This window comes from Vicugna pacos, chromosome 32 (assembly GCF_048564905.1).
Source record: "Vicugna pacos chromosome 32, VicPac4, whole genome shotgun sequence".
NCBI lineage: Eukaryota > Metazoa > Chordata > Mammalia > Artiodactyla > Camelidae > Vicugna > Vicugna pacos.
Window position 1 is genome coordinate 4,491,754 of NC_133018.1, and position 19,965 is coordinate 4,511,718.

At 41.2% G+C, this 19,965-nt stretch overlaps 1 protein-coding gene across 13 annotated transcripts in view; it reads right to left on the bottom strand.

Moving 5' to 3' along the window:
• Positions 1 to 355: 355 nt before the first annotated feature.
• LOC140690926 (uncharacterized) overlaps positions 356 to 19,965 on the bottom strand; it is a 65,463-nt gene continuing 45,853 nt past the window's right edge. For 4 of the 13 annotated variants that reach the window (XR_012066298.1, XR_012066289.1, XR_012066296.1 and 1 more), the window contains 2 exons: positions 17,019 to 19,739; positions 11,781 to 13,918 (listed from right to left, as the gene is read on the bottom strand). Coding sequence is in view for 5 of the 13 variants with exons in the window: in XM_072953157.1 (XP_072809258.1) it covers positions 11,123 to 11,322 (200 nt within the window). In the remaining 8 variants the exon portion in view is untranslated. Of the gene's footprint in view, positions 542 to 9,725; positions 11,323 to 11,780; positions 13,919 to 17,018; positions 19,740 to 19,965 lie in introns of those variants that run through there. The other 9 variants (XM_072953158.1, XM_072953156.1, XR_012066291.1 and 6 more) reach the window with 8 other exon arrangements.

A 19,965-nucleotide genomic window follows, 5' to 3' on the forward strand; every position in this document is an offset into this window, starting at 1 on the left:
ACCTCTATGCTGTGAAATACTGTTTCAGCCATTAAGACACAGACCTGTGTGGTCTGACTGGAAGATGCCTAAGACGTATTGTTTAAAAAAAAAACAAAGTAGAACTACACCTACATTGTGATCCCATTTATGCTGGTTTTAGAATTAGATGTTTGTTTATATAGGTGTTCGTGTCGGAAAGCGCATTGTTCAATGTTCTGAGTAAAAGGTTACAATCTCAAGCTGTTAACAGTGGGATGGGATGCGCGGAGAAAGCCTTTACCTTGTTGTCCCACATATTCCTGTGTCCTTCAGTTTTTTTTTCTCTTTAAGATTAATGTGTCCATGTATTATTTGTGTGATAATAATAATAAAATTTAAAATTTCAAAAGACTCCCCTTCCCCAAATGTCCTGTGAAGAGGAAGCCGGGATGTCCAGAAGCCCTGTGCTGATTTTGAAAGCTGCTTCCTGCGGGATCAATGAATTCTTGACGATAGATTGATTGATCCATTGAGAGTTCACAGGCCAGGCTTAACCCTCAGAGAAGGCCTCCACTCAGCCCTGGAAGGGAAGTTTATTTATTTAAATTAGTAAGTAAGAACAATTCCAACTTGCCAGAGACAGAAAAGGAGGTTTTATCGGGCATAAGGGAGGGAATGGGAAAAGGAAAGCTTTTACAGAAGGTCCCCAAAGGTCCCAGGAGTTTCTTTCTTTTCTTTAGCCTCAGCCTTTTCATAAATAAATTAAGGGGTGATGAGGTAATTAGATCCTGTGCCATCAGTAACGGAGCAGAGAAGAGGAGAGGAAGTCCAGCTGGAATGGGATATGATCAAAGATAAGTCTTAAAAGACAGATAAAATCAAATCAGCAAGCCTTTCCTAAGTTAGAGTAGTTACAGAATTAATTGGTTGACAATATCAAGGGCATCCTGCTCTGTGAGTAGGTTCTCCTTAGCAAATCTGTCAAGGGAAGCTTGCAGCCAAGTTAACCACTTCATTGCTCAGGCACACCCCAGTCCCACCGTGGGGGCCCCAAGCTGTCAAGATTGTGCCAAAGGGTAACCCACGTTCTGGGTGGCCATCGTATTCATCCAAAAAATATTAACTGAGCTCCTGCTGCTGCTTGGCACTGTACCAGGGCTGAGGACAGAGCAAAGAGTGAATCAGACACTGTCCCTGCACTTAAGAAATATCTAGGTTGGGAGGCCAAGGCCAGGCCTTTAAGCTCAGCTTCAAAGAGCCATAGGTAGCCCAGGTCGGCTTGGTACTAACCACAACAGAGGGCCTGTTTGCTATAGGACTAAACCACTGCTGCCTTAGCACTGTATTTCTTTAAAAAAAAAAAATAATTAAAACAATTTTTTTAATTAAATAAAGACACACAGAAAAGCTTTGTTTTTTGCCAGGACACTCCAACACTTCTGAAATAATTGCACTTCATATGTGCAGGTTCTCTGGCACTGGTTTTTTCTGCTCAGGATACTATTCTACCTTTTCCTTCCACCTCCCATATCTGGCTAACTCTTCCTCAACCTCATAGTCTTCTGATTCATGTAGTCTCTGAGACACATTCCTTGGTACTCAAGGCCAGGCAGAGGCCCGCCAATGGCTTCCCCAGGTTCTCATGACATCAAAGCACAATCACTCTGCTTGTTTCCTTGTCTGATTCCCCACTAACCCATGAACCCATAAGCCTATGAGGGAGGAGCAGTACGAACCCTCAGCACCAGGATGGGGGCAGCTACATCAAGCCTTTGAAACATATTTATTTTTAAAAATGGAAATAAAAACAAGGAGATGGGGAAAAATTTTAAGAAGCAGCAGAAAAGATACTTAATTTTTTTTCCTAAGTGAGCATTTATACCTTATTACAGACACCGTAGTAATTGAGAGCTAAATACCTGTGTCTGGTTGATGGCAGGAGAAGTAATAGGATAAATGATACATGAAAAACCTATGTTACCACTTTTTAAGGCTTCGCTTCTAAACAGATCAAAATACCCAGGATACTGTAACAGCAGAGGGTGGGAAGCCTTCCGTGAAAGACAGTGATTAATGTCGTTAGTGACTGATTTGTGCTTTGCTCTTAGAAGGAGGATTCTCAAGAATGTGCACACCCAGGGCACGATGAAGAAGGTTCTTCTCTACAAACTTTCTGTCTCTTAGATGCAAAGAAAAATTAAAATACACAAATGTCTTCACTAAATAAAAGTCCGCTTCTTCTGCCATTCAAGTGGGTGATTCCTTGCCCCATATGATTCATTCTAGTCATTTCAGTTCAGTGTGTACCACGTGCCAGGGCCTGTGCTAGGCAGTGGGGATAAGAAGATAAGATACTTTTTCCCCCAGGAGAGGAGTGAGGTAGGAAAGTACCCAAAGCTGAGTTAACACAAGGCTCAATGAATGAGGTTAAGTCTCAGGAGACATATAAACGAGGTACCTTGTAGGGGTCAAAGAAGGAAGTGCTTACATCTGGTTTGGGTCAGAAAAGGGCTCTGAAAGAGCTGTGCCCAGGAAGATGGAGATGGAGGTGAACGAAACAGAACATTCCAGGCAGGGGAGAGAGGGGCGCAGCACACATGGGCAGGCCTCAAAAGGGCCACTGGGCTGGAGTGAGTATATATGATAAGCTAAGGAGGTCCCCAGACAGCAAATTATTCTTAAACATCAACATACATCCTGCTCATCTGAGATCCTGCATATGGTCAGCATGGGAAGTCATTTTTAGGGGCTAAAAAAGCAAACAGTACTTTGCTTAAGGATAATTGACTTTCCTTCCCTAACTTTTCTTCTGAGAAAGTTGTAAAAATGCCCCAACACTGGTATTCTTTGTTCTAAGTAAGTATGCTCAAAACAGAAGAAATGAGCTAATGAGAAATCTTATCGAAACCCTGAACTGGAAATGTCAACCTAGTTTAGCAAAATGGAGGCATTGGGGGTGCAGAGGAATCAAGAAATAAATGTGCTCTAAAGGCTTAGTCATTGTTTAATTGTGGTATGTTAATAAAGAAATACAGATTTGATGATGATGTTAGCAATGGGAAGGTAACAATGGTAGAATTGAAAAGTATGGGAGAGCTTCTAAATTAACAGGGGGTACAGGGAAATGTGATTTAGGCAGCAAAAGTAACAAAAAAGAGAAAGAGGAAATAATACAGTAGGATAAATGTTAACGTAAAATGGAATGAAATATACCTGTTCTCATACAAGAAACAGACTGATTTCAAAAACAGAGATTTGGATTTTTAAAAAATCTAGCTGGACCTTAAATATGAAAAAAAAAACCTTAACAATTGACAAAGTTTCAAAATAAAAGAATGAAAATAGATATGTGGCTCGCTAAAGATATACCAGATAAATGCAAACAAGAAGAAAATAGTGTTATTCATAATAGGTAAAAAGTAGAAATGACTCAAATGTCTATGAACTGAAGAATGGATAAATAAAATGTGATATATCCATAAAATGGAATATTATTCAGCAATAAAAAGAAATGAAGTACAGATGCATGCTACACTATGCAAAACCTTAAAAACATTATATTGAGTGAAAGAAACCAGTCACAAAAGACCATATATTATAAGATTTCATTTATATGAAATATCCAAAATAGGAAAATCTGTAGGGACAAAAAGTATATGAGTGGCTGCCTAGGATTCGGGGGTGGGGGGGAACCGTGGGTTGATGACTCCTAAAGTGTAGGGGGGTTCTTTTTGAGGTGATGAAAACGTTATAAAATTGATTGTGGAGATAGTTGCACAGCATTGCAAATATACTAAAACCCACTGAATTGCATTTCTTTTTTAATCTTCTAAATGTCCAAATGGTAGAAATTACATAGACTGTGTTCTCTGAACAGAATCCAGTAAAACTAAATATCAACAAAAAAGATATGAGGAAAATGTAACCACTTGGAAACTAAGAAACATTCTCCTAAATAAAATTTTAAAAAGTAAAATTTCAAGGCCAAGATAGGGGTATAGGAGTATGAGATACAAACTACTATGTATAAAATAAATGAGAATCCCCAGTACCTCCATTAAAACAAACAAACAAATAAATAAATAAACAAATCTAATTATCTCCCTCCCAAAAATAAAAAATAAATTTAAAAAATACATTAAAATAAGTGAGCAACAAGGACATATTGTACAGCACAGGGAAGTGTAGCCATTGTTTTGTAATAAATTTAAATGGAGCATATAATCTATTAAAAATTGAATCACTACATTGTATACCTTAAACTAATTTAATATTGTAAATCAACTATACTTCAATAAAATAAATATTAAAAATGAAATTTCAAGTTAACTATAATCTTATGAATAAGATTTCATGCCAAAACCATGGGAGTACTGCTAAAGCTGTACTCAGAGGAAATCATGTAGTCTTAAAGGTTTTTATTATTTAAAAAAAGATAAATCAGTTAAATATTCAAATTTAAAAATTAGTATAAGAACTACATAAAGTAGAAAGTGCTAAAAATTTAAATAGAAAATCAATAAATAATAATTCCTTAAAATAATCGAAAGGATTTGAAAAGCCCAATAAAATGGAAAGGAAAAATAACCTTCGAAGCCTGAAAAATGGGTAAAGGATAGGAAAAAAAAAAAACAATACACAGTAACTAAGAATTAGAAAGGACCTATAACCACTAATAATAGCAATTAAATGATTACAAAAGGCTGTTATGTATAACTCTATGCCAAAGAATTAGAAAATCTAGGGGAAATAATGACTTCTTGGCAAAAAATGAAATACTACAACTCATCCAAGAAGAAAAAAAAGCCCTAAGTAGACTAATATGTAACCAAAAGAGATTGGAAAAGTTATCAATCATTTTAAAAGGCATCAGGTTGAGGTAGTTTTACAGCTGAGGTGTCTTTGATTTTAAAGAACAAGAAGAAACTTGGGGATGAGATATGTTGATTATCTTCATTTCTTTATTGTTGTGATGGTTCCATGGGAATGTGCATAAATTAAAGCTCATCAATTGCACATTTAAAAAAAAGGTTTTTTTAAAGGAGGTAGTGGGGATTGAACCCAGGACCTCGTGCATGCTAAGCATGTGCTCCACCGCTGAGCTATACCCTCCACCCACAACTGTGCAATTTAAATGTGCATTATGTCATTTACGCCTCTGAAAAGATGTTTATGAAAAGACAGAGAGAGAAAGTAGGACTTCCACTTCCAATGATGACTAATCCTTTAATCCTAAGCAACTATAAAACTGGACAAAATCAGAGGTAATTGCTTTCACTCATTGGAAAACAGGCAACACTGACTGTGATCCTTGAGAAAAAGGAAATAGACAAGATGAGCCCCATGTTTGTCCTGGCTTTCTGCCTGGTGACAATTTCCCAGTGGCAGAGGATCCCAAGCAAAGGAGTGGTCTTCCTGAGCTGAAAAGGCAGAAATGAGTATTTGGGGCTGCTGAAGCAGCAGGAATTTGCAGGTCAGGGTACAGAAGAGGAGGGACTAGCAAAACAGGGCGTGGGGGGAGGCAAAAGTCTACCCGGGAATTCCTCTTGATTCTTTGGCCAAAGAAGGCTGGGCTGTGGGCCGTGTGTGTGTACAGAGGGAGACTCTGAGGCTCAGCAGAGAGCAACTGCTCAGGGCTGAGAGCTGAACAGGGATACCAAAGTTGGCTCAGTGTTGGAATATGGAGTTCAAGCCCAGCCAGAGTGGACATGCTGAATATTTTGGTAATTCAGTTGAGATCCCCAAAAGCCCATGCTTTAGAAATAAGAACTAAGTTCTAGAGTAAAGGCATGCCCCGGGACCAAAGACAAAACCAAAAAGACTTTTTCAAACACAACTTAAAACCAAACCTGATAGGAGCAAGAGTCTCCACCAATAACTTAACCACCTGCCAGACCAAAGCCCAAAACCCTTGAAAAGAATGTGACAAAATCCAGATTCCCTACAATGTACCACTTATGTTTACCAGACAATAAACAATTACTGCACATGCAAAAAGACCCCAAGAGGACCTAGGTGTTTGGAATTAGCAGAAAAGGATTTAACACATATTATAAACACGTTCAATGATTTAAAGGAAGAAATGGACATAATGAGGGAATATCTCAGCAAAGAAATGGAAAATATAAAAAATGGGAGTTATAGAACAGGTGAGTACAATGTCTGAAATGAAAAATTCACCTTATGAAGTTAACAAAAGATTAAAAAGTGTACAGTAAAGCTTGAATAAACTTGAAGCATCAATAGTAATTACCTAAATTGAAAAACAAAGAGAAAAAAATGAGGGGGAAGAAAACGAACAGAGTCTTAGTGTCCCACAGGACAATATCAAATCATAACATACTTGTAACAGGAGCCCCGAAGGAGAGGAGAGATGATAGGGTAGAAAAACCATACAAAGAAATAAGGGCCAAAATTTCCCAAATTTGGCAGAAAACATCATCCTACAGATCCAAGAAACTCAGCAAAACCTCAAGTAGGATAAATACAAACACCTGGAAACATAATAGCCAATGTGCTGAAAGCCATGGATAAAGAGAAAATCTAAACAGCAGCCAGTGGGAAAAAGACATGGGAGGTGGGGTGCGTGGTGAGAAACTCACTCCTCATCAGAAACAGATGCGGGACACCAGAGCAACCTCTTTAAAGTGCTGAATTGTGGGGGAGGGTACAGTTCTGTTGTAGAGTGTGTGCTCAGCAAGCACCAGGTCCTGGGTTCAATCCCCAGCACCTCCATCAAAAATGAGTAAATAAACCTGATTACCTCCCCTGAAAAAATAAATAAATTTTTTAAAAGTTATTAAATTTAAGTAAATAAATAAAAATAAAGTGCTGAATAAAGTATAAACCCGGAATTCTATCCAGTAAAAATATTCTAAGAAAATGAGGTGAGATAAAGAGAAACTCAGATAAACAAAAGTTAAAAAAGAGAGTTCATTACTAGCCTTAAGAAATGCTAAAGGAAATTCTCCAGATGGAACTCAGATGAGCTAAAAAGAATGATAAATATGTCGATGAATACTTTTAACTGTCTTCTAAATTATGTATCAATTATATCTCAGTAAAACTGGAAAAATGTGCCTTTTTTATTTTCTTTAAAAAAAATGACTATTTAAAGCAAAACAATAATATCGTATTGTGAAGTTTGTATAAACACATGAAAAATAAGATTATAACAGCACAAAGGACAATAATGGAGCTGTAAATGGAATTATATTTTTGTAAGATTCTCACGTTTTGGTACAGTATTTTGTTTTGTTTTGTTTTTTGTTTTTCTTTTTGCAGGGGGGAGGTAACTAGGCCTACTTATTATTTTTTTTTAATGTAGGTACTGGGGATTGAACCCAGGACCTCATGCATGCTAAGCATGCGCTCTGCCACTTGAGCTATATCCTCCCCCCCGCCGGTACAATATTAAATCATCTTAAAATGGCCGGAATTAAAAGTATTAGAAGAAACTTGAGGGCAACATTTATTAAAACCTTGGGTTAGAGAAGTTTTCTAAAATAAGACAAACCCACGGGCCCTAAAGGAAATGACTGGCAAATTTAACTATAAAAGGTATTTTTGGACTGCAGAAGACACCAAAAACAAAGTCAAATATAAATGACTAGCTGGTAAAAAAATATTTACAATGCGTATGAAAGACAAAAATTTATAGTTCTCACTATACAAAAAAGCCTCCACAAATTGTTATGGGGGAAAAAAAAAGACAACCACTCCAACAGAGGAGTGAGCAAAGGATATGAACAGGCAATTCTAAGAAGAGAAAACCCAAATGGTCAGTAAATATAGGAAAAACTGCTTACTGTGTCCAGGGGAATTCCAATTAAAGAAACAATGAGATAGCGCTTTGTCCCTTAATATATTGATAAAAATAGAGAAAAGACATCCAGTGCTGGTAAGAACGTGGTTAAAAAAAAAAAAAAAAAAAAAAAGGACATTCTCATTCCTTGCTACTGGAAAGATGAATTGTCATAATCCTTTAGGAAAATAAGATGATAGTGTTTACAGAAATTTAAAACACACATGCCCTTTGACCCTGCATTTCCACTTTGGGGAATCTACTGTATAATTCCTGAATAAGTATGAGAATGTTTATGGCAGTATTGTTTGCAGTTCAAAAAAAAAAAGCCTGAAACAAGCCAATGTCTGTCAACAGGAGAACAGTAGAAGCCTTTCTGTATATGAACAATATAGAATTATACACAGCTACTAAGCAAGAATGAGTAAGAGCTTTATTTTTTTTTAACTAGGAGGGATATACATGATACTTCATGACACTTATTTTTAGGTGAAAACTAATTTATAGAGTAATATGTACAGTGTACCCAATTTTTATAAAAAGACAAACAAAAAAACCTCACACAAAATCCTGTAAATAAAAGCTCTCAATGGCCAAAGCTGGAACAATTTGAGGAAGAAGATAAAGAAGTATTGGTGGGGGGAGGGTAGAGCTCAGTGGTAGAGCATGTGCTTAGCATGCATGAGGTCCTGGGTTCAATCCCCATGACCACCGTTGAAAAATAATAATAATAAAAATAAGTAAATAAGATAAACGTAATTACCTCCCCTTCCAAAAAAAGTATGGGATTATAATCCAAAGTATAAATAATAAATATCTATGAGTCCATACTGGTGTAAACGACTGATTAATAAATCCATGGGGAGAAGAGACAAATCTGTTTAGCGTTCCAAATGATTTATACAGATACTCTGTCCACAAGGAAGGGGAATATAAGTGCCCACTACTTAGATGTGGGCTCTGCATAGTGACTTCCTTCTAAAGAGTACAGAGTGTGTGGAGGGGGAGGCGGGTAGCGACACTGGAGAACCCTGAAAACACTCTCTTAGCCAGGTGATCTAGGTCAGCTTCAACAGTGATAAGCCATGTAGACAGTATGTACCCTAGATATGATGTGATAAAAAGGTATTTGCCTCTGTGGTCCTCCTCCCACAAACCCAGAACCTTGGTCTAATTATGAGAAAAGCATCAGACAAATCCCAGTAGAGGGACATTCTGCAAAACACCTGACAGGTCCTCCTCAAAACTGTCAAGGTTATCAAAAACATGGAGAGTCTGAGAAACTGTCACAGCCAAGCAGAGCCTAGGGAGACATGACAATTCAATGTAATGTGGTGTCCTGGATCGGATCTAGGACATTAGGAAAAAATTAAGGAAATCCTGGGGGGGAGGGTATAGCTCAAGCGGTAGGTCACATGCTTAGCATGCATAAGGTCCTGTGCACCAGATCCTAGGTTCAATCCCCAGTACCCTGTCTAAATAAATGAACCTAATTACCTCCTCCAGTCCAAAAAGAAAATTGAAGAAAATACATTTGAAAAAATGAAGAAGTTTATACTGCATAGCACAGGGAACTATATTCAGTATCTTGTAGTAGCTTATGGTGAAAAAGAATATGAAAATGAATATACGTATAGCTATGCAGGACTGAAGCACTGTGCTGTACACCAGAAATTGACACAACATTGTAAACTGACTATATCTCAATTTAAAAAATCAGAAAATTAAAAATTAAAAAAATGAAGAAATCTGAAACATGGACGTTAATGATGTGAGCATCAATACTGTTCATCCATTTAATAAATGTATCATATTAATGTAAGACGTTTGTAATAGGGAAAACTGGAAAACTGGGAATCAAGTATATGGGAATTCTCCCTATGCGATCTCTTTTCTTTTCTTTTAGATAAATCTAAAATGATCCTAAAAATTAAAGTCTACATTTCAAAAATCCTATACATACATGCAGTTATATTTATTCACAGACATGTGCATGAGTGCAGATTTAATTTTTTCCTTATTACAAAATTCAGTACAGAAACTTAAATCTTCAAGACAGAAAACATGGATGTGCAAACAGAAGAAACTGAAAATCACATATAATCCTACCACTTAGCATTTATACATGTAGCTTGTAAACATTTTTCTCTGCATTTACTTTTTCTTCTAGACAAAATTGGGAATCATTCTTTTTTGGGTGGGGCAGGAAGTGGGAATCATTCTCTATACCAGTTTTGTACCCTTTATTTCTTTGAACTCAATATTATATCATGAGCACTTTTTCTCTTCATTAACAATTGTGGTTCTGGGGGTGGGTATAGCTGAGTGATTGATAGAGTGCGTGCTTAGCATGCAGGAGGTCCTGGGTTCAAGTCCCAGTACCTTCATTAAAATAAACAAACAAACAATTGTGGTTCTTCAGAATCTCTGTGGAGAAAAACTTCTGGAGTTCAACTCTCCATCAAACAGGTATTTCCCGAGCACCTGCTCTGTGCTACAACCAGAAGCCAGCCCAACACACTCCCTGGCCAAGTGGAGTTGACACTCTCGTGGGGGAGGTAGGGAAAAACACTAAACACAAATCAACACAGGACCACAGTTGGAAGAAGCGTTGTGATGAAATAAAGAGGGTACAGTGATAGAAACAAAACTCTGGGTGGGATTTGTTAGGGTGGTCAGGGGAGGCCTCCAAATGGAGGTGGCATTTAAGCTGAGACCTGAGGCCGGGGTTTGGCTTTGGAACTGGCAGGGAAATCGTCTTTAAGAGTGGATCTGGAACATGGTGAGGTCCCGCCCAAACCAGCTGCATCACTGGAGCCAGAACACGTTTCCTAGTTCCCAACACGTCATTGAAAGCTCTCTGCCCTTGACCGCTGCTGTCTAGTGTGGGCTGCACTGTGCTGAGGAGGGACAGCCACGCCTGTGCCACAGATGTGCAATCTAGACAGTCCCACTGGCCTCTCCCCTAAAGGGCCTCCCTCACCTTGGAGTTTAATGCTCTGCTGTCACCATCTTGAAATTCTTAATAGTTTATCTCAGAGCTGGTGTTTTGTAAGAGAAAGCCCACGGGTAGTGGGGCAGAGGAGATAAGAACATGCGTTTGCTCACGTAAAGGGACATATTCTGACACACCGACTATGGTCCCAGCATTGTCAGTGTCCATGAACACACTTCCAGCGGCCCCCCCACGGCGTGGGAGCTCAGAGAGACGCAAAGTAAGTGTGAGGTGAAGGGCTACTCTGAGACGGGGTGAGGACACAGCCCTGAGAGGCCGTGCCTTCCACTCGACTTGGAATTTGCTTGAAGGCAGAGAGAAAGCACTAATATATACAAAGGATGAATGATCAGAGAACCTTATCAGACTTTCCTCCTCACGTGCCTTGGTACCAGCCGACCACTTGTGCTGAAAATGATGACAGAAGGAGAAGGAAGGACCGAGCAACCCAGAGTTCCTTTTCCTTTCAGTCCTCTCTTCCTCGTGGGGAAACTGTCGCTGGCGCGTGCGTGTCTTGGGAAGGGCAAACATCTGAGTGTGTTTCGTGCAGCACCTTCCACGGCTGTAGCAAGCACAGAATAACAGATGCACGTACGAGTTACAAAATGCAGACTGTGTCATTTGGTGATTCCACATGTGAATTAAACTCTCACAGCGTTTTTGTGTTTAAAACTGGCCTTGCACAATATAAACATGAGTGGTAAAATTCGTGCTAATAATTAATTTTTAAATTTTTTCTTCCCTTAGAACAACATGAAATAGCAAATAAAAAACACCATGACAAGTCAACAGAGAGAGAGAGACCACAGGAGAAAGGAAAAAACCTTACAAACCTTACATGCTATTACTTTCAACAGCACTTTTCTTCCTGTCTTGTGTACAGGGGGCCCCCAATTTTCACTTTGCACTGGGCCCTGCAGATTAGAGAATTGACCCTGGGGGCAGCCAAGAGAAAAATCCTAGGATCTCTGCTTCCGAGTGAGGTGCATGAGATAAAAGAAGAGGAAGAAACCCAGCTGAGACAGCAGCACATTTTATTTAGCTTTAATACAAAATGATACCGGCAGCAACATGGGCCTGGACGTGTTAAAAGCTGATCTCAACTTTTTTTTTTTAATTTGCCTTTGTCCATTCTGCCCTGAGTCTTTAAAATTTGTTTTAAAAATCATAAGAGAAACACAAGCTCTCTGTAATTAATTTGGACAATATCTAATGAAACAATACACGAACATTTTCTTTTGCTGCTCACTGAATCCCGGCTCCTCCCAGAAGTCACAGCAGCGCGTCGGTGCCCTTTTCTCTAAGGCTCAGAGAGGGGAGGGGAGCCAGGTACAGTGACCCAGCTCGTAAATGAAAGGGCTGGGACTGGTACCCACTGAGCGTGTCCCTCCCTCTCACGCCCTCAGCAGAACCATCAGTAACACGACAAGCCCCAGCAGACGCTGGAGAGCACCACGAGTGTGTCTGGCCCAGATTCTGCTCCATAACGCCCAGCCTCCGTGGATGCTTGGGAAATCCCAACCGGATATTAATTTCACCACTGTCAATGGCCTTCATAATATTTCCGTTTTTGAAAAATGATAGTTCGAAGTAAGGAGATCAAGTACATTATTAGTTCCTGTGATCTCAACTCTCAGATGAATTCATGCAATTTAGTGCCTCCTAATGCAGTCAGATGGAAGTTGCAAAGCAGGCTGTGTCTGAAATAACAGATTTCTAAATGAACTTGACAGATGTAAACACAATATTGGGGGCGGGGGCAGGATTTACTGAGCAGAGACAATATCTGATCATCTTCGGATGGTCAGGGCCTGGCGCAGTGTCCAGCTCAAGATGAATAACATGTTGGCCAAACTGAATTAGTCAGTGTGCACACAGGCTTCTAATGCCGATGTCCTTAAAAGGAAAAGACGCCCCAGTTTTTCTGGTGTCTTAATGGAACAGAGAGAAACTGGCCTCTCGTTTATGAACATGCTTTCAAGCTTAAGAGCTTAGCAGCTGTGACATGATGTAATTGCATCCGGAAGAGCCCTCCTCTTGTAATTATCTGACCAGTTCATAACAATCCACGTTCTCTGAGAACTGCCCTCTCCCGACAAGGGGGAGCCATTTAATGTGACAGGCCCCTTCCTTTCCCCTGGCCACAGGGCGTGGCACTCTGGTGGATAAGAGACCAGAATTGGGCTCATTCACTTCTCTCTCCAGGGGATTCAGCATGGGGGTTCAGCAGTTCCAGCTAGTTTCTAGTGTGGCTGGGATGAGGAACGGGACAAAATTTGGCATCTATAGTGTAGCCCTCTTTGGCCATGTCCCTGGGTAGATAGAGAAAGACAATCTGTAGAGGGCAAGATTGCTTGGGGGAAAGAAGAGAAGAAGCCTGGCTCCTGGCAGCCATGTTTATACCATGTGATCCCGCCTTTAACCACAGCTGACTGGACCCACATGACAGCGGATGCATGCCTGGCTCATTAGTCATTCCCCCAGGAATTTGGTGAGAAGTCCAGTCCTTCTGCATGGCTGGAACTACCCACGTGGCACTGGGGAGCTGGGGAGCAGACATGGTCTAGACCAAAGAAGCAGAGAAGCTGGTCTGCACACAGCCTGGGAAAAGCACGTCTATGACAAATGATGAAGGGAAGGACTTCACTGGTCCCTGATGTGCCCTTCTCCCTCCTCCTGGCCCTGCTGGCATTCCTGCTCGTGGGTTCCAGAAGACCCTCTGATGTCTTTCAAGTGAAGTCCTTTTTAATTTACGGAGCTTGAGTTGACTTTGTTACCTGCAACCAAAAGAGTTCTGATTCTCAGGACTCCTGTGCCCTGTGCTAGGCCTGATGAAGCCCCATTACTTTTGGGCTGGGTGAGACGTGATGGTGCCCCTCCGGTAAATTCACTTTCTCTCCAATTAAGCTGGTTCAAATAGGTCTTTGCTGTTTGTTTCCAAAAGAGCTTTGACCAAAACAACACAGGTTTGTATCCGTGAAGGTATAAACATCTGCCTGTATGTATGTGGAAGCTAACTTTGGGCAAAGCTCCCCCAGCCCTACTGAAGGCTTCACTTCATGACTTTGTTTTTACTGACCTCTCTGCCCCTTGCACAATCTTTAGAGGCCACCATGTGCGTGTCTAGGAGAATGCAGGAAGTGACCAAGGGGTTGCCCCTAGGGAAACAAAGAACAGGACATGGGAGGGAATCAGGGGTTCAGTCTTGGCTCCACACCTTAGCTTTAAACTTTGGGCAAGTTCTTGATGTCCCTCGACGCCCCTCTAAACTCAGTCTGTGTATCTCTAAAGTGGTGATAACAGTCCTTACTTTCCTGATCACTCAGTTGTTTGGTGGTCAAAGAGCATAAGAGGTTCAACAGTATAAAGAACTATTATTTTATAATGACTACTAAGTGAATACATGGTTATGTATAAAGTCCTGAAAATAAAGAATAACATGAAAATGGAAGGAGAAAAAAAATCACCTATGATTCTGCCCCACGCCCACTCCCACCCCACCCCTAGCCCACTAAATGCCACTGGTAATATTTTGCTGCATATTGTCAAATCTTTTTTTTTAATGTCTACTTTCTTTTTTCCCAACAAAATTAGGGTCCTACTGTTTTGAATGAAGTAGTTTCTCAAATCTTTTAATTCAACAATTTATGAACATTTTCCAAAATTCTTCCACTTCATTTTTAATAGCTGCATAGTATTTCCTTTCTTTCTTTTCTTTCTTTCTTTTCTCCCTCCCTCCCTCTCTTCCTTCCTTCCTTCCTTTCTCTCTCCTTCCTTCCTTCCTTCCTTCCTTTCCTTCCTTCCTTCTTTCTTTCTTTCTTTCTTTCTTTCTTTCTTTCTTTCTTTCTTTCTTTCTTTCTTTCTTTCTTTCTTTCTTTCTTTCTTTCTTTCTTTCTTTCTTTCTTTCTTTCTTTCTTTCTTTCTTTCTTTCTTTCTTTCTTTCTTTCTTTCTTTCTTTCTTTCTTTCTTTCTTTCCAGAGAAGAATCTTAATTTTCACAACAATTCCGCCTTCATTGCAAACCCCCATGCTGGGAACTGTGGCAATTTAATGATGGGAGAGGTCAAAGCTCCTGGGATACAGGCTAGAAGTCAAGAAATACTTCATTCCATGTGAACTTTTAATGTGTTACCTATTCAAATGCATAGGTGGATGAAAGTCTTCACACAGGAGTTGAAATCCGAGCTAACTGGTAAACAACAGGCAGGATGTTTTTTCGGAAGAAAAATGTAGGGAAAGGAGAATTCCTAGTAGAGGACAGCACCAGCCAAGGTATGAAGGTGAGTAACGGGAGTGGATTATGGAACAGATTTTTTTTTTTTATCTAGAAAAAGGAGCTTGCATTTCTGACTTCTTTTTTTTTTTTCAGTTTTTAAAATCTTTTAATAGAGGTACTGGGATTGAACCCAGGACCTTGGGCATGCTAAGCACACACTATACCTCACCACTACTCTGTGGCATCTCTAACTTCTAATCTCCATTAGACTAACAGCCCCACATGTTAAGGTATACCAGTCTATGAAATAGTCTAACTTCAAAAAAAAAAAAAGGAGCTGGTAAGTGAAAAAGCCTGGATTTGAACCCAGGCCTAACTGGCTCCTCTGTGCTCACTAGTAACCAGTGTCCGGCTTGCAGGGATCTAGGTCTTCCTGGACATGGGGCAGATCACTGCTTCCCACTCTGGACCTGTGAAACGGAGGAACTGAACTAGATGATACCTAAGGCTTGTTTCAAGTTTACTGCCTGGGAATCCAAGTTCCGATTGATCATGTTTCGTTTGCCGGCCACTCTGGGTATGGTGGATCAGATGAGCCTGCCAAGGGTGGGAGACACTGCAGGGTTTCTAGGACTTTCTAAGAAAGCTCTGAGTTTCTGGGAGGCTCCCAGGGACTTGCTTCAAGGCCCAGGTCCCATCTCAGAACAGTTCTGTGGCAGGGGTACAGCCTGCAGGCTCAGAGCATTTGACCTTCTGGCCCAAGGTCATATATTACATTCCAGCGGGGGAGAAATGCCCACCAGGGAATTCTAAGAGCAATTTTCAAGGACATCAAATGGCGAACTGTGAGGCAGAGGACTCTTCTGAGAAGAGCCATTCCAGGGATGAAAAATGGGGCTGGGGGCCACTCTGGCCCTCTGGCCTATTTCATTCAGCCAGCACTGAGAATTTTGGATTACTTAACAAGCATCTAACGACAGGAGATCTCCAGATTTCTAGATTCTTGTGAAAAGTGGGAAGACCTGACAACCCTGGGCCCATGTTCCCACAGCTGGCTGGACCCTGGCTGCCCCCACCCCCTGTCCTCAGCCCTGGAGTTCCCGCCCACCTCACACACCTCACCAAGTCCGCCTATGCCTGGAGGCATGTGGGTCTGTGACCCTTGATCTGGGTCAACTCTCTCATTTTATAGGTGAAGATATTGAATCCTGGAGAGGAAGGGACTGAACTGAGATTGCAAAGACTGGAGAGAGACTCAGGCTAGTTTCCAAGGTGCAACTTCCAATGGTGTGTTTCTTTTAGAGCACAAGCCATCAACCAGAAGACCAGCACTCCCTGGGCCTGCTGTTTGCCAGGTGCCTCACCCAGGAGGCCACAGTTCCCACTGGGTTAGTGCCTCCGGAATCTCATATAACCCACCAACCCCTCCCTCCCATCTCCCAGGCCAGCAGGGTTGGGGATCACCTGGTACTGGAATATGCTCCATTCTCACTCAGAAAGGTCCAGCTGCCAGGAAGGAAATACCCTGAGCTGTTCCTTCTTTCCCACTCAGAATTTGGCTACAGTTACCTGGACCCCAGGCCAAGTTCCATCATCCTGGGTTCCATCATCCCCCGATATGAGTTTTTTTGGTTTTGTTTTGCTTTTTTTGGTGGGGGGAAGTAATTAGGTTTGTTTATTTAATTTCATTTATTTATGTATATGGAGGCACTAGGGATTGAACCCAGGACCTTGTGCATGCTAAGCTCACACTCCACCACTGAGCTAGCTATACAACCATCCCCACCATGAGCTCTAATTCTTGTGTTTCCTTCATCACAGCGTTTAACATGGGGTGGCAAACAACAATGACCACAAGGACATCAGCAAAACAAACAGCACTTGATTACACGTTTACAGCGTGCATGACGTTATTCTCACCAACCTCCGTAAGAACCCCTAGGCTCTGGGAAGTAAAGGAAACTGACCCCAAACCTCACAGCTGGAAGTGGGTTCAGACCCCCTTGTCTGACAAGAAACCAACGCTCTTCCTACTTTCTGTACCTCGGTTGCTGTAAGGGGGTTTTCAGAATCCAGTGAGATCAGAAGCCCTTGGAATGTGGGTTTTCTCCAGCACCTTGACTTTCCAGGTTCTCCACCTGAATCTTGCAATGTCTGCATGGATGGTGGGAGCCCGGGAGTCACCCTAGGAAGGAACCGCCAGGGGGTTAGCAGTGTTTTTGTAAATGTGGACAGTGGATCGCAAGCTTCTGCTCGTGTCCGCCCCAACCCCTCACCCCAGCCCGGAACTGAGGTAAGTGATACCCCAAACTTCTGAGCCAGAGAGGACTGGAGGTTCATTTAGCTAAATGCTGGTAATTTACATGATAATTCTTATTTTAAAATTTAAGTTTCAGACTTCTGTATAAATTTCTGTTCTTCTAAGCCCCCTGCCCAAATTCTATTTCTCTCCAACCCCCAGTAAAAACAAAAAACAAAACAAAACAAAAAACAGCTGGTGAAAGTACCATTGGTCCCACAAGCTGTCTCCCTCTATTTCCAGGCCAACATATAAAATCATACTATCATTTTAAAACTTCTGCTATGTTTGACGTGCAAAGATGTTCATCTCAGCGCTGACTATAACAGCAAAGAAAAAGAACACAACCTAAATGTCCAACACAGAAACTGATTAAAGAATCAAGGTACAAGTAGGAGAGAACTCTGCAGCCAGTGAAAATAATATTCACTTATTTTACTTTTAATGTTCATGTAACAACTTAAAAAGCACACATGATACTATGGATTCTTCATTGCTTTTCAAATTACAAAAGTAATCCCTAAAAAAAAGTAATCCCTTTTCACAATACAAATAAAATAAAATACTATAGAAATGTTTAAGGTAAGACGTGAAGGTGCCCCACAAACATGCCTACCTCCAGTCCCAGAGTTAACATGCAGTGCAGCGGGGAGGGTACAGCTCAGTGGTAGAGTATGTGCTTAGCATGCCCGAGGTCCTGGGTTCAATATCCAGTACCTCCATTTAAAAAAATAAATAAACAAATCTAATCCCCCCCACCAAAAACAAACAAACAAACAGACAAACAAACAAAAAGCATGCAGTGTAAAAAAAAATAAGACCATGCAATGTATTTGTCATGTACTGGTACATTTCAGAGGCAGAATAAAATTATATAGATTCATTAGTATCACTTTTTTTTTTAACCTATACATTGGAATAGGAAAAAAAAAAGGCTATATGTACACCCACGTTCATAGCAGCATTATTCGCAGTAGCTAAATGTGGAAGTAACCCATGTGTCGTCAGTGGATAAATGAATGAGTAAAACATGGTCTAAGTAAACATGGCCCATACAATGAAATATTATTCTGCCTTAAAAAGGAAGGAAATTCTGACGCAGGCTACAACATGGATGAACCTTGAGGACATTCTGCTAAGTGAAAAATCAGTCACTAAAAAACAAATAGTGTAGGATTCCACTTATATGAGGTACCTAGAGGAGTCAAAATCACAGAGACAGACAACAGGTGGTTGGTTGCCAGGGGCTGGGGAGAGGAGGGGGTGGGGAGTTACTGTTTAACGAGTTTAGGGTTTCAGTTTTACAAGATGAAAAGAACTATAGAGATGGATGGTGGCGGTGGTTGCATATTATTATGAATATATTTAAAACCACTGAACCGTACACTTAAAAATTGTTAGGATGGTCAACTTTGTTATGGGTATTTTACCATAATAAAAAAAAAAAGTGGGGGAAGAAAAGGCTAGACAAAAATACACCAACATTTTAGTATTTCTATTTGGGTGGTGGGGTTGTGGGTAATTTTTTTTTTCCTTCTCCTTTTCTTCATTCTCTAAATAAGCCTTTTTGGGAAAAATGAACATTAAACATAGAAATGAAAGATAAAAATCGTTTCATCTGACTCCACCCAAGAACAAGTACCAGTTCAAGATTCAGTCTGTGTGGAGTTTGGCTGCATCCAAGCTGGGCCGATCACCTCTGTGGCAAGGCATGATAATGCAAGTCACCCTTTTTGAGCCAGCTTACAGGTAAGGAAACTGAGCCTCAGAGGAGGGGAGTGGTCTGGGAAAAGCCTGAGATGGAGACCCAGAATGGACACCCATGGGAGGTCACCCCATAGTCTCTCCATTAAGGTCGGTTCAATTCAACAAACATGAAAAGTTTTGAGCACCAAGGGAGTGCCAGGATCTGTGCCCTGTGCCCTGTGCCAAGGGCTAGGGAGCGGGGGTGACCCAGGGACCGTCCTGCCTTCTCACAGTCTGGCTGTGCCGACACAGAGTACTCAAAGGGAGCTGGTGATTTGGTCACCCTGGAATCTTCAGCCAAAAGCTTAACCCAAGCTCTTTGTTCATGCATGAACAAATGTGTGTGTACCCAGGTCACCAGTGACACCGTGACTCTCCTTCAGTTAATCAGGAACAAAAAAGAAAATCCTCATAGATTTGCATATAGAAAACAGAAAACAATTACATAGGAAGATTATTTGCTTTTTTTTTTTTTTTAATCCCTGATTAACTGAGAGAGTGTTAAAGTCCTCCTGGTGACAAAGAGGCAGGAAGCATGGCGGATGATAAACCCTGGCCCACAGGGTCCCTGTCAGGCCCCGGAGACCACAGCACAGCACGGAGGGAACAAGATAAGCCAGGTTGGAGTGGGAGGCAGGAACTCCTGAGGCGGGCTGGGCCTCTTGCAGGCTCCTCGATGAAGCTCAGAGAGCTTCCAGAAGAGGCAGATGATTCACACACTTTTCCCAGGCACGAAGGAAACCCAGTCGTCAAAAAAGGAAAGAGGCTCAGCGTTCAGTGTTGAGGGGCTGGCTGCTGGGGTCAGGGGAGACTGCACTCGAACTAGACCCCACCCTCCACCCATACAGCCTCAGATGAACCACCTAACTCCCCAGTTACCTCATCTGTAAAAAGAGGGCAATGTCCCCCACCCCCCACCCCGGGGAAGGCTGGGAGCACTGAGTC